At 28.1% G+C, this 16,336-nt stretch overlaps 1 protein-coding gene across 1 annotated transcript; it reads left to right on the top strand.

Annotated features, from left to right (window-relative positions):
* The first annotated feature begins 3,026 nt into the window (after positions 1-3,026).
* LOC100200321 (coadhesin) lies at positions 3,027-12,401 on the top strand. Its single transcript, XM_065818505.1, has 5 exons — positions 3,027-3,235; positions 3,362-3,412; positions 3,482-3,661; positions 11,405-11,520; positions 11,654-12,401. The coding sequence occupies exons 1-5, from the start codon at positions 3,076-3,078 to the stop codon at positions 12,146-12,148; spliced, it is 1,002 nt and encodes a 333-aa protein (XP_065674577.1). The 5' UTR covers positions 3,027-3,075; the 3' UTR covers positions 12,149-12,401.
* Positions 12,402-16,336: the final 3,935 nt, after the last annotated feature.

The raw sequence follows: 16,336 nt of genomic DNA, 5'->3' as shown, positions 1-16,336 counted from the left end.
TGTTGGCATTTAGGAAGATAGATTGTTGTGATAAGAACTTTTTAACTTCTATGAATTAAAATGGCGCACCCGACACTCGTTCATTATTTATTCATCAGTCGTTTTTCTTTCAGTTGTTGTGAGAAAGAGAATCTTGAAAACACATTTAAGTCTAATTTAATTATTTAGCCAATAAAAAATAAGTTTTTTATAAGCTTTTTATTTCGTTTTAATTATGTCTATTTAAACCGCGTGACATAAGCTGTTATGTGAGTCTTCTGACCAACGGCTATATTACTATACTATAATATAATAAACGTTTATTAAAGGTTGATCAAACGTTTACAACAACGACTTATATTAGTCAATATTGTAAACTCTTGATCGACGTTTAATAAACGTATATATTAAAAAATTTAAAGCGTAGGTTTAAATCTATAAATGTTTACGTTCAATTAAGGTTGATTAAAGGTTTACAATATTAACTAATGTAGGTCGATATTCTAAACGTTAGATTGACGTTTAGTAAACGTATATATATAAAAAGCTTGAAATATACATTTCAAATCAAGCGTCGATTTTAAGTCAATAATAGGTCGCTATACGTTTTATCCATTTTTCGACCGATTTTGACTAAATATTGACCTATTCTGAACCAATCTGTGTTTACTGGGAACCTTGACGTGGTTCATGTGCTTTAAACAAATACCTTCCAGGCAGATACTCTTTCAACCTTTAAGCTGTGGAGGTAGAGTATCAGTGTATATTCTAAATTTAGTTTATACACAATAAATAGAAATTTGACTAAACTATTTGTGTTCAGAGAGTAGTAATATTCAGATTATAAGAACCATTTTCAAATTAGTTTTGAATATTAAATTTGTTTTGATTATTTTTAGTAGTATACACTGTGGATTTCAAGAATGAGATATAGGTTTAATTTCAATTTAATTTAAATTTATCGATATTTTTCTAGAAAAGATAATGACCCAAATTTAGTAAGGATTTTTAACATACATAATAAGAAAAATTTGACTCAGACATAAAACTCTCGTGTGCCAAGTAAACAGGGAGGGAGGTCATAAGGTAAAGTGAGAATTTTTTGAAAATATAAACTCGCGTAGATAGGAAAAAATTCACAATTGATAAATTAATAGAGGGGCGTTTCTTTGGCATTTGACAGTAGTTGTGGATGAAAGGAGATGGGGTTGTGAGACTGGTTGCGGCGAGGGGGGCTACATAAACACGCAAAATTTCGCCAAAGGGAAAATAAATCTTAGATCCGCCCCTGACCTATTCACTGTATTTATTCAAGAGTTTACATTATTAAACTTTGTACATTTTTGTAAATTTAAAAAGTGGATACTTTACCAGATAAAATTTATTTGGTTCTCTCTTTTCTTATAAACAGTCATAAATATTTTACTCTAAACTGCAGCACGGGTATTAACCATAGTAAATCCAAAAGTTATTCTAATTTTTCGCTTAAGATATCCGGCCGTTTAATTAGAGTAGGCCATGGGTACCGAACACAACTTGTTTCTCCGTGCAGCGACTTTTTTTCAAGGCTTTTCACGGCACAAAAATTTTAATGGCAGAAATCAAAAAAAGTTAACCTGTAAAAAAATTAAAAAGTTCTCAGCTAATAAAATTTCATTTTCTTTCATTTAAAACCGCAAATATGTTTTAGATTTTTATTTCTATCCTAGAAACCGATGGCTGTTACAAATGTTACAGCATTTTTTTTTAAAATTAGTCAACGTTGTATTACAATGTTCTTTTTTGCTATACAATTTAGACAGTTATAAAGCAAAAAAGAACAAAATAATTTTGAATGATTAAATGCTTTCTTATTTTTTTTTAAATTAGGAAAATGCTTTTAAATAAAATTGCATATTTTTTGCCAATATTGTATTTTTATTTATATTTATTTCATATATTTTGGCATTTTTAAAAAATTTCGCCGGTTGTATGAAACAGTAATCAAGTCTCTGCTAAATAATTTCCTACGTCAATATATTTATTAAAAATATAATCAAAATATTTTGATTGTATATTTAACTCGCCTAGTACGTTAATCAAGCACGTCAATTTAATAATTGAATATAAATTCATAAAATAAATAAATGCCTTAATTTTTTATTGTTTTAACATGTATTAGAAACCAATCCAACTTAAGTGTTTTATTAGCTTTTTATTTTTATATTTTTTTTATTATTAATAATAAAAACATTTAAATAATGAGGAAATTGATGTAATATTTAAGCATATTGTTAAACAGGATAACGCTCTTATTTACGTAGGAGAGCTCAGCCAGTAATTAATTTTTTGATAACAGTGAACACTGAGCTTGAAAAAAGTTTTTTTTAGTCAGCCTATATTAGCCTGGTTGTTGCATTATTATAGAAGTTTAAATTTAAACATAAAATTAAAAATATATATTATATATATATATATATATATATATATATATGTATATATATATATATATATATATATATATATATATATATATATATATATATATATATATATATAAATATATATATATATATATATATATATAATATATATATATATATATATATATATATATATATAAATAAATATATATATATATATATATATATATATATATATATATATATATATATATATATATATATATATATATATATATATATATATATATATATATATATATATATATATATATATATATATATGAATTTCGTCTCAAAAAATAAAATTTTCAAAATTAGATTATAACAGCGTTAACTAATAGATCACTATTAGTAATTCTTATAGAAAAAATCAGGAAAAAAAAATTGACAATATTTCGATACGTAACATTTTGAAATAAAACCCGGTTTCCAAAATATATAATATGAATATATATAAAAATAAATAAATATGACGATTTCTATTTAGTGGGTTACTTAAAATGAAATAACTCTTTGCGTAACTTTTATTACTGAATTGTTTTACTTTAATCAGATTAAGTAGAATTTAATGAGTTTTTATTACGTCAATATTTCGTTTCAGTATAATTTTTACAAACGTATTAAAACTGTTGAAAAAAAAAAATAAAAAAAAATGCGCATTTATTCTGAGAAGATTATTATTTACACTTTAAATATCGTTTTAGCTCTTGTCATTTTTTTAATTTTTAACGATATTACCGGAGAATTTGTATTTCGAGACGGTGGTTATACGGAATGGTCATCGTTCACTTCATGTCCAGTAACGTGTGGAGGTATGCAAGAAAAAAAATTATTTTAAGTCAAATTTAAAGTACATAAAGTTAGAAGGAAAAAATTTTTAGAAAGATTATTTATTTTTTTTAGTTTAAAAAGTTTTCAAATTTAATTGTTATATTTAGGTGGGGTTATTCAAAGGGTAAGAAGCTGTACCAATCCAGAGCCAACGTTTGGTATGTCTATTTTATTTAATTAAGTATTTGTTACCTAAACTGCATAATTTTAAAAAATAACATTTGTAGGCGGATATAATTGCACCAAACTTGGACCATCTGTTGAAATTTTGCCATGTAATACATACTCGTGTCCAGTAAACGGAGGTTTTGAGACGTGGAGTTTATTTGGGCCGTGTAGTCAAACATGCGGTGAAGGAGTAAAAAAGCGAGTTCGGTACTGCATTGAGCCTGCACCAAGATTCGGAGGTATATGCTAAGTTTTCTAACTATCTAATTTTAATAAGTTGCTAATTAACGTTTATAAAAAATAAAACCGAATTCATACAACCAATCAGTGTAATGTTGATTTAATATTGAGTAAATAGACTGTACACAATGTATTAACAATCATTACAACTGATTGTAGCAATTATTCGAAAAAATCAATTTTCTATGCTAAAATAAACAAAATTAAACAAAAGGCATTTCCAGGCAGTAATATATACATATGTATATATATATAAATTTTTAAAAACAAGATTTCAGCACCTCCCTTCAATTATTTCCAATTAAGTAATTCGAGGGTGTATATTGCATTTTTTGATGTTTGAGCTAACTTCCAGAAATGGAACAAACCCCAAACATTTATATGTTTATACTTATGCCAAATAAGAATGCTTTGCAAAATATTGCAATGATTGGGGCCTGAGAAAAAGAAGATCTAAAACTTTGGCTTCAACTTCCCCAAACAAGAGCAACAAGTTGATAAAATATTTTTTTTACTATTCTTAACTAAATTTATACTCATTGATTCTGAATTTCATTCAATAATCTCTAGCGTTCAAAAATTATTACGACATAAATTTTGAATTCTTCTTAAAACTCACTTTCCTAAAAATTTACATTTTGAAGATTTCACTGATTTAGGTATCCAGCGTATAATAAAGGATGATGCAGGGTGACATTGTTCTAAAAATAAATAATTTTTTAGTCACTTCCAAACCAAAATTCATCTATTATTCACACAGGAAATAAAGGATACTAAAATGTTATAACCGCATATGCCTTGCAATGAATAAAAATTGCGCAGCTCTTACGCTTCACGTGACGTCATTAAATCTTTTTTGTTTGCTTTCATTATTTTAATATTTAAATTGTTTCACATTTTACGAAATGATTGCAAAACCATTTTAATTAGGATTTAACTCAAAAAATAAATTTATTTTAGGTACAAATGTTGTTGGGGTGCTTAATTTGCTTTCTTCTTTTTTTTTAAATCATAAAATAATTCTATTTTTGACACGACATAAAAAGTATTGCATTAAAGGATCAATAACAATCCGTTTTTAATTAAATTTTATGTAACCCGTGCGCAGTAGGGCAACTTTACCAGAGAGTTTTTACTCCTTAAGTTGCTAATAACAATTAGTTGTTTGCATATTTATTACTTCTTGTTAAGCATTTGTAAAAACTTAGCAATACTGAGGTAAAGAAAAACACAAACAAGGTTATGTTTTTTAAAAAGATAAACGAAAGAAAAATTATATTAAAAATCTAACACAAAAAGATCACTTAGTTAATGAATTATTTTAATCAATATTTAGTTTTTAACAAACGAAAAATAAAGTATTAGTTAAAATACTTCTTTTTAAAAAAACATATTTTAAATTGACCAGTGCTGTCATAAAAGTTAATAGTAAAGTAAATGTCATTTAGCTAAATAGCAATTAATTTTTTTTTAAATTTTGTTAATTTACTTTTCGTTTTTTGAAATTTAAAGTAATAACTATTTCTTTTTATTAAATTTGGTAGCAAAACTTTAGGAGAGTTAAGAGCTAATAACAATATTTAAATGCTGGTTGTTGTTGTTGTTGTTACAGTTCCATTAAATAAACAAAATGTAATATATAAAACGTCTAAATAAATATTCAAGATGATAAGTTATTATTATTTATTTAAAATTTATTAATATATATATATATATATATATATATATATATATATATATATATATATATATATGTATATATATATATATGTATATATATATATATATATATACATATATATATATATATATATATATATATATATATATATATATATATATATATATATATATATATTAAATATTAAATATATATATATATATATTAAATATTAAATATATATATATATATATATATATATATTAATTATTAAATATATATATATATTAAATAAAGCGTAATATATTACGCTTTATTTAAACTTTGTATTAAAGCGATCAGCTAATTTTTTTCCTGTTACTGATTACTTCTAGTTAATAGGTTAGCTTATAAAAATTAATTTTTTTTTAAATTTTATCTGATTTTATTTTATATATATCAAGTATATTTTACGTAACTGCAATTCAAACTTTTGCAACTAAAGCGAGCGGTTTATGAAGCGTTTGTGAGCGGTTTATGAAGCGTTTGTGAGCGGTTTATGAAGCGTTTGTGAGCGGTTTATGAAGCGTTAATTATTCAATTTGTAAAATTGCTTTAAATAGTCTTAATTAAAGTTACCTAAATACTATTTAAAGACTCCTTCGACTTAATTAAATATTACGTTTATCAAAAAACTTTAAAGCTTTATATAATAAAACACTTTAAACATAACTAAACAAAAAAAATTTAAAAAGAGTAGGCCTGACCCTAATTGGAATAAATTAACTGAAACTTTTTATTTAAGCACTTTTAAGGAAAAAAAAGTATTTTTTTTAAAAAAAAAATAACATCTTAACTTTTAACAAGGCTGCAAGTAACCACTATTTGAGTTGGAAGTTACTGAAAATGAAAGGAAAAAGTTTATAAAGAAATATAATGATAAACAACCAACTTGAAAAGTTGCAAACTAGTGTATCAAAAAAAATTGACGTTTGAGGAAAAAAGTTAGACGAATAAGAATATTTGAAGCACTTAGGAACAGTCACAGTAAAAGGATGAGACTTAATTGAATACCGAGTTACATACACGAGAATACACGAGAATGAATTTTAGTTGACGGGACAAGAGAGGCTAGCTCTTCAGAGCAGCGCCCATTAAAATTAAAATAGAAACGAGAATGAGAAACAACATTAAGACAATTTGTTGAATATTAGCTGCAAGAGCAGCTCTATCTATGTTTACAATGCGTTTTTGCACCTAATCTTAAAGAGAAAAGGATCATTTGAAGATCCGCTTTAGATATGGCAGTAAAAGAATAGAATTTGGAATAAAAAAGTGGCAAGCCCAATAAAGAGATACAACCTTAGCAAATTCTAATTTTACAGTGGATTTGATTATGGTTTCAAATAAAGATCGGAAGTGAGAGTTAATTCTAGAAGACAAAAGTTAAATGCTCATTAAGTACATTACCGTTTAAAAATATAGGAAGATCAAGATTGTAGCAATAACAATTAACTGAAAAAATTAGGTTTTACCTTAGTTAAAGTTCATCAGCCACTGCGAGCTCCATGCTACAGCATGCTGTATGCATTCTGTAAGCTCCGGTACAGCAAGCTGTAGCTGAAGTAAGATCCTTTTCAAACTCAAATGGCCCATTCAAGGAATCAGAGCGTGTTTGCTTCTTATCAAAACAAGAATAAATGATAGTATCATCAGCGAACAGTTCCACCTTAGATGTAAAAATTTTTTGGAGATTGTAATTGTAAATTTAAAAAAAGTATAGGGCCAAAGATAGAGTCTTAAGATACTCCTGAAGTTACAAGAAGAGTGCTGTCCATTGAGGACAACTTCTTATACTGTGGTTTGTAAGGAAAGGTTCAATAATCTTAAAGATATTATCTGAAACACCGTAAGAAAAGAGCTTATGGAAAAGATCAGCATGACAAACTTTATCAAAAAGGCTTTAGAAATGTTGAGAGCGATAGCCCTAATCTTTCCATATCTACCTAATGCACGATAAAATCTATCGTTTATTACCGTTAATAAATTAGCAGTAGAAAAAGAAGAGCGAAATCCATATTGATGATCAGAAAGTAAGTTATTAGATTCAAGATGAGAAATTATGTGTTTGTTAATTAAAGATTCAAAAACCTTGCTTATGATAGAAAGAAGACTAATGGGACGGTAGTTAGACAAATCAGATCGCTCTCCAGAATTTTAAAAAATAAGGATAACATATGCCGCTTTCCAGCAGGCTGGAAAACAAGACCCTGTTAAGCACTTGTTGAATAGTTTTGAAAGTATAGACGACAGCTCCGGTGAACACTTCTGCAAGACTATAACAGGTATGTTGTCCGGTCCACAAGCTGTAGAAGAGTCTGAGCAGGAAATCACTTAAAATACAGAAGCTGTAGTAATAAAAATGTCAAGTAATGGGTCAACCTGTTTGTTGGCTATATCAGTATGTGATTGTGGAAGCAAAAGATGAGACGAATTAAAAATTCTTAGCAAACATTTCAGCATTGTCTCTAGGTGAGATAATAAAATCTGGCCCGTGCAGGAGAGGTGGAATAACAGTTTTACTCTTATTACAGACTTTGTTAAAGGTTCTCTAGAAGTCTTGGGAGCCTAGTTTTTGAGATAAAATACGATATTTCGTTACCAGAGAATAGCTTTGTTGTGAGACAAAACGTTTTGGATTTAGCGTTATACAAAACCTTTTTGGTAATAGATATGGAAGAGTTGTTTTGGTGACCGATATGGAACCGATAGTTGCGATTGGAAATTGCAGCAGCACAATGAGAGGAAAATTATGGAGAAGATTGAGCCTTGAATCTGAATTGTTGAAAAGGAATAAAAGATTCCATGCCAGCATGAATTCAAGAAGTTACATAAGGAGCACATTTGTCTGCAGAAAGACAAAAGATTTCTACCCAAGTGCCATCACGAAGAAAATCATGAAAAGAGTCACAGTCAGCTTTTAGCTAGTTGTTAGAGCTACGATAAAAGAGTGTTTCTGATAATGAAGAAGAATGAGATAAGTTTTATGAAGAAGAATAGTTTTAGAAAGAGCACACCGTAATCAGAAGCACCTACGGGTAAATGTGATGAAATTGAACAATGACTAGGATCAGAAACAAGACATATGTCGAATCGAGAAGGTAAATGATTCGGATTGTCTAAAAAGCAAGTTGGAAAGCTGACTATCTGTATTAGAGATTGAGAAAGGCAAAATTTGTGGGCCTTAACACATACAGAGTCACTGACACTAGAACCAAGCCATTCAGTGTGATGAGCCTTAAAGTCACCTACAACAATATTGGCAGAAGGATAAAGAGAAAAGGCTTGGTCAATTTAATCAGAAATAAAATTGAAAAGAGTGCAGTTTTGAGATGAATAAGACAAAGAGAAAGGTGATGGAGTCGAATTGGAGGTTAACAAAAGCTTATAAAAGAATGTTCTGTGGATTCAAACCAATTTTCCCAACAAATTAGTGAATTCTTACGAATGTAAATATTGGAGTCTAACGAATTAAAATTTTAATTCGATAGTTTTTCTTAGAAAGATCCTCTTTAAAGAAAATCTATCTAAGAAAAACTATCAACACTGAGATCACAAGATGACACAGCTGAACTCAAACTAGTCTCAATAAAAGTAAGTTGGTCTGGTGAACTTTGCATAAGATTAGACTCAACAGAAGAAAAGTTATTTTGTACTTTAATTCAAAAAACTAAAAAACACAAAAATTACGTACTGAATGGACATAGACAGCAAAAAATCACTCAACTAAGATTTTCTAGATTTTTGAGTGAACTATAAATCACTTTTACTAAGTAACTCCAAGATCCCAATGACGTTTTTGTTATGCTGTACTTATTATTGACGTTCAAAGTCTAACATAACTCTATGAAACCGTTTCTTCTTTGACATGACAATTTATGAGAAGGATTTTTAATAACATTCTGTTTTGGCGTAATTTTTTATGAGAATCTGAACCAACTCTACATATATTTTTTAGCCTTGTGATTACCCCTATAGGCCCTGCTTTCAAGGAATATTGTTTTTAAATCTTGCCTTTATAAATTGTATAAAGTTGTAAAATGCATTTGCTGGATGAAAACAATCCCTTGATGCCATTCAAATTAAATGATTGCTTTTCAATTACAATACATCGTTCCTTTATTCACCAATAACACTAATAAAATATTGGTTTGATTCATCTGTCTTTTTATACTTTTATGACTTTTGGACAGTTTGAGAAAGTCCTAGACAGCTCCGGAAGTTCCTAAAAAGTTTTAAATTTTTTCAAGAAAATTCTTAAACCTTTTATACAACTCTATTAGTTCAGGGATTTTCTAGAAAAATGCTCAGTATTCAATACGAATTGAGAACTTTCTTAAAAACACACAAATATTTAAACATTGTTGCAAAACAACGGTTACTTTCTTGGCAAAAATCTTTTGGAACAAAGTTTACTTTGCAATATTTTTGGAAAACAACAATTACTTCCTCAATAAAATTTTTGTAGAACAACGGTTACTAAGCAAAGTTTTTGTAGAACAACGCTTACTCTATATATTTTCAACCAAACGGGAAAACACATTTTCAAATCAAAAAAAAAAAAAGATAATTTGTTAGAACGTGTTATTGATTAAGGCAATTAACTATTAAGAATAACAATAATGACATAATATAACAATATATAAAATTAATAATAATAAGTTATTCCTAACATATCATTAACCAAAATAATTAAAAAAAACTGTTTCATTGACTAACTGAACTAGAGTCTAATTTAACTATTTAGTTAATTTTTTGTCAGAAAGTTACAAACATGGTTGCTAGGAAAACATGACGTTAATGTGTGAAAGAAAAATATGCAGGGGAGACCGCGATTAGCTGCTTCTGTCTTTACTCTTTGAGCTCTGTAGTTATGCAGTAAAAAAGGGCATCACTACTAACGGCACATTTTTTTTAATATTAAAAAGTCTTAAAGAGTATGAATCAAGTAATTTTTCAATTTAAGTATTTAAGAATTCAGGCAATGTAACTGAAATCTTTGCGATAATATTTATTCAACATATTCGACTATTTTCTTCTTAAATCAAAAGCGATGTTTCAAAAGTTACGTATTTGTCTGAAAAATACATAAATCATAATATCTCCAACACGCATGAACCTTTCCTTAAAGTACCACAGTGAAAAATGAAATGGTCAGTTAGGAAGGTTCCTAGTATTTCTGGCACTTTTGGATGATAAGCTCTGAAGATATACGCAATTCGTCAACTTACCCCTGCTGCCAACTAGCCCTGGTCTTTCCTGCTTAATTTAGATAAAAGTTTTAATGTTTTTAATTATACAAATTTTCATTTTGCCTCCTCTTCTTATTAAAGCTTTATTTAACTATATCAGAACCGTAGCAAAACAGAAATCAAAAAAAGAACAATCAAAAAGTTAAAAGTAATTTTACTATGTTTTTAATGAAATTTGCTTTACACCGAATTATTTAGGTTATACTGAAAACCTGCAAATAGTTAGTATTATTCAGGTCTGTTTAAATTCTGGATTGCTTAAATGCAGACCAGAATAGTATTAACTACGATTCTATTATATCAGTGATATGTACAAACCCCCTTGTCAATAATAACTATTATTGTATCCCTAATGTCAGTAGCTGGTCTACTCTTTTTGTTTGCGTCTTCCAATTTACAACTCTCTAACTTTATAAAAGTAAAGACAAAAAATTTTTTGCTTATCTCTCGGTTAAAAAAATAAAGTAGAAACTAGCAAAAATTAATGTAAATACATCCAATGACATAAGAAAAGCTTAATGCATAAAGAAATGGGGCTTGATTTGGTTAAGTATTTGTCATAATTATTTCATTTTTCACAACAATGACATAAACAAATTAAACATTAAAGTCGTACTAGTTAGAGTCGTATAGAAAAAAATTAGTAGAATACTACTTGAGGCTCTAATTTTTTGTTATTTTTTGCATTGAACCAGAAAGGCAAACAAAATACAATTAATATCGTCGTTATAAATTAAAAAACAATTAACTTAGGAAAAGTTTAAATAAACGTTCAAGATTTTTTTTTCTAGGGAAAAATTGTGCTGAGCAAAATTTGGGTCCATATGAAGAAGTGCAGTCTTGCAATGAAAAAGCATGTCCGGTAGACGGTGGATTTTCTGAATGGTCTGAGTGGTCACTGTGCTCGGTAATGGAGCGCTTCATAAATTTAGATTTTTAATTTCAAATATTTTTATATCAATCTTTAGTATGCCTTTATTAATCTATATTTATTCATTTCATTTTTGTCATTTTTAAATTAAAAATCATTTTTTTAAAAGGAATCTTGTGGAAAGGGACTTAACAAGCGTGAAAGAAATTGCAACAACCCTTCGCCAAGTAATGGCGGTAAAGATTGCTCATCACTTGGAAGTAATACTGAAAGTCGTGAATGCGAAACAACTTGCGCAGTTAACGGAGCCTATGGTTTGTGGTCAGAGTGGAGCACTTGTTCTAAACCTTGTGATGGTGGATTTTATTCTAGAATACGAGCTTGCGATTCACCATCTCCAAGTAATGGAGGAAAAACGTGTATGGAACAAGGACATGGGAATGCAGAAGATGTAAAACCTTGTAATACTCAGCCATGCGATTTAGATGGAGGATATAGTGAATGGTCAAATTGGGGAGAGTGCAGCAAGACTTGTGGAGGTGGAAGAACAGAGCGTACTCGAACGTGTAATAATCCAGAGCCTAAAGGGTCCGGTAAAAGTTGTAAAGAAAAAGGACTTGGAAGAAGTATTGAAGTTGACGATTGCAATTCGCAACTTTGTTAGCTTTATCTTATTGAAAATATATTAGGAAAAAAAGTTAAAGAAAAGTTAAAAAAATTTTGAAAAAGTAAAGAAAACAAATTCTATTACTGTAAATTATTCAGTTATATGATCAAGTTTATAAACTATTGTTTAAGAAACATTGTGATTACGTTTGCAGATAAATTTGATCACCTTTAGATTAAAATAAGTTGTGCTTAATCTTGTAACAAAGTTTATAAAAATGTTCATTAAAAATATATATTTTTTAAATTAATTTTTATAGAGCCTTATTTTGATAAGAATAGAACAGGGTAAAATATCCAGTGGGATAAAGTGACCTATTTTAATTTGTAGACTAAAATATCAGAGTTTGTGAAGCACAATAAAGTCAAAACAACCAACAAAATAAGCAGGCATTTTGTTGTTCGTTTAGTGGTCTCAGTGAGAATACTCATAGGATTGTCTCTAACAACATCCTCTCATGAGGTATAAAAAAAAAAGAAATTAATTTATTGTAAAAAGTACATAAAATAATATTATTATATTTTTATTTTACCATTGTTATTGAATAAACATTAAAAGTTACCGTCAAAAAATCTAACTTTTTTTTTTAGTTAGAACATTTAGTAATTGCTCTTATAAAAAATAGATAACTTACTAACTTGCATTTTATACTAAGCTTCCCTCAGAGCTTTCTATTTTTAAGCCTTCCAAGTTGTTAAGTTTGTGTTACAAAAAGTGTTACACTTTTGTTAATTTAATAATACATTTTTTTCTCTCTTATATAAATAGTGTATAACTTCAAATAAAATTTCAAGGTAAAGTCAGTATTTCTGAACAAGCGTAAGAGAGTTTGAGATATGTCATAGTCAAGTAATTGCTTTTTTTATTAATATAATTAACACTTCAAGCTCTCTAAGAATTGGACTAGCACTAGTGCATCTATTAGCAATTAATGTAAGGCGATTTACTTTTTTTTTACGTGTTAGTTTTGACGAATAAGTTCTTGCCCAGACGATTTTACAATAACTAATATAGCTGGAAAATAATTAAAAATAATTAGATTTTATCTGAACAGTCTTTATCCAACATATATCTAGTTTTGCACATAATTCCAATACTTTTAGAATTTTTTTTTTTTGTGCTTGCTATTAGATTAATGTTTCTTTTCAACATATTCGTTCATCGAGTATTAGGGGAAAACCTTAATAAATGGGACAGTTTTCGTAAAATAAATTTTATAAGTTGATAAAGTTGTTTAATTTATACGTTAAAAATAGTTTGATAACAATTGAATATTGCACTATCATACAGTAAAACATAAAATCGATTCCGCAAAGGCCTATTGGTAAAAAAGGGAGTTTTATTGGACCAAGGCATTTGTCCCATTTATTAAGAACTCATTGAATGGGACAAAAAAATTACTGAATGGGACAAATCTAAAAAATTAATAAAAGAAGAGAGGACCCAAGTAAGTTTCAAGCCAGTGGAGCAGTATACGAAGTTTTTATCATTAGGGAAGTTCAAAAAGCTATATATATATGGTAGAAATGTATGTCATAAGAAATTTTCATTGTAAGGTGACATACCCATGTCCTCATATTGACAAACCTAAAATATTTTTATTTAAAAAATTAAAATTACTCACAATAAATTTCATTTAAAAAAATAGATTGATAATTTTTTTTAGTAAAACAAAGTAAAGCAGCTTAATTATCTACCATATTATGTATTTAATTTACTTAAAAAAAAACTCAATAAAAAGCAACTTATTAGATATTTAAAAAAATTCGTTTCATTCATGTTTAAACAAAGTAGAAAAAACAATTATTGCTTGTTTAGCAATTGTATTGCTGAGCAGTAAAACACTCCAAGCAGGCCCAATGAAACTTTAAGTATGCAAACTCCAGTTGCATTTGCATGCTTTGCAAGTATTTTGTTGTTCTTGGTTGATAAGCAACTTTTTTGACAGATGAATCAATTAAAAAATCTGCATCAGAATCTTCTGTTTCTTTCATTTCTTTGAGGTCAATTTTGCTTTTTTGTTTTTTTGTGTTACTTCTACCAGCTTCAAAACTTTTCCTCTTAATTATTATCTTCTCTGGAGTTTTAGTTAGTATAGTACTTTTACCCTGCTGTCTTCTTTTTCTAGTATCTTTTCTTGGAGGTACTTTAGGGTAGAGCTATATGGTTTCTGGACTAACTATTTTAACAGATGATTTGGAAGAAACTTGTTTATTTTTTTCATACAAATGTTGATTATTAATTTTTTGAATTTCTGGACGAGGTCTGTCACTAACACAAGAAGATATAAAATCACTTTCCTCAAATACTTATCTATTGAGTGGATAAATCCCACATTTATGAAACCCACTGCAAATATTTTTTATTGTGAACAACAGAGTATATGCTGCACATGCTTACTGAGGTAAATTATGTATGTTCATAATCCTCCCTGGATTGGAAGCCAACCATTCATTCTGAGCTATTCTAAAGTAAGATTTAAAACGCTCAAACACTGAAGCATCCAAAGGCTGCAATCTATGACCACAGTGTGTTGGAAATGTTAACAAAATCAAAGAGTTTTCTTTTGCAAATCTTATTGTTTCAAATGAAATGTGGCTTTCATGATTGTCGAATAATAACAGCACTGGATTCTCCACATGATCACCTAAAGAGATTTGACTCAGAAAAAAAATTATATCTTTTTTGGAAAAGCAGGTTGGTTTAATTGTCCTATTTAGATTAATGTGTTTAAATATAAGTTTCAATAATAAAGTTTTTTGAAATTTAGGCTTCTGAATCATTAACATTCCTTTAAAATTGCCTTGATAATGATATATTTCCAAGAAATGACTACCAGTATTTTATACAATTAGCAGTTCTTTGGTTAGGTGGCAAAGTAACAAAATTTCAATTTAGATTTCCAGTGGCTTCGCATCATGTCAGGTTTATGGCACAGTTTATTATTTAACATATGATCTTCTTCAGCCACAATTCAGTAACTTTTGTCCTAACATAATATCATTGCAAGAGGGAAAGCTGATTTATGAAATTTCTTCATTTACAGCACTATTTTATGTTCCATGGTTTATTAAAGCTCTTATCCCTGCCATAGCACCTTCTTTAGATCTAAAAGCTATTAATGAAATGATACAATATTCTGAATTCAGTTTCAAACCAGCAGAAGCCGTACTAAAATCACTTAAAAAGCACAATTGGTATTTAAACGAAAGATTTGTGGTTATGTGTCTTGCTGATAAATGTTTACCTGTAGATCAGCTACAAAAATTAGCTCTTAAATTAGCTCAAACAGCGAAGCCCACCAGTTATAAGATGGGGAAACTGAATTCCAAAATTTTTACTGACAATGAAAAAAAAATAACTAAAAATATTGAAGATTTTATTGGTCCTGAAAGCTGATTTTTATTTGATTTATCAAAAATGACATTACATGAGACAGAATGGCTTAAAATCAGTTCAACAAACTGGGAAAAATTTTCGGATTACATTAGATTTAAAAATTATGTCACTGGTCTTCTTGTTGTAAATGATAGTGCAGAACGTGCATTAAACTTGGTCAAGACTTCATTGAAACTTTCAGAAACGAAGAAGATAGCCAAGCTAATTTATTAGTTGTTGCAGATCATCGGGTAAAATTTCAGACAATAGAAAAAAAATCTTGGTTAAAAACTTTAAAATAATCTTTCCTTAAAAAATAAATGCAAATGTAAAAGAATTTTTTATTTAAAATATGCAGGAAAAAATATATATACGCCACCCCCCCCTACCTCTCAAATGTAAACATCATGTATTTTAATAGGTAGGGCTGACCATTTCCATCATCTTTTGCAATAAAACAAAACATAATCTAAAACTAGATATATCAGGCTACAAAAATAACCCTTAAGATATATTTAAAATATTTGTAAGTGACCCTGCCCCCCTTATTATTTACAAAAATTATAAATTTTATAATTTTCGGACTGCTGGGGCCAACCATAGGGGTACCCATAAAAAAAAAGTTACATTTTTTTAATACACATATCAAAAGGAACCAGAAAAATTATTAATGTATTTCTTTTAATGACTTCGGTGTTTTATGCCCCACCCTAATATATATATATATATATATATATATATATATATATATATATATATATATATATATATATATATATATATATATATATATATATATATATATAT

The sequence above is a fragment of the Hydra vulgaris genome, chromosome 14, assembly GCF_038396675.1.
Source record: "Hydra vulgaris chromosome 14, alternate assembly HydraT2T_AEP".
NCBI lineage: Eukaryota > Metazoa > Cnidaria > Hydrozoa > Anthoathecata > Hydridae > Hydra > Hydra vulgaris.
Note: the sequence above shows the minus strand (reverse complement) of the source record. Positions and strands in the feature narration are given on the sequence as shown.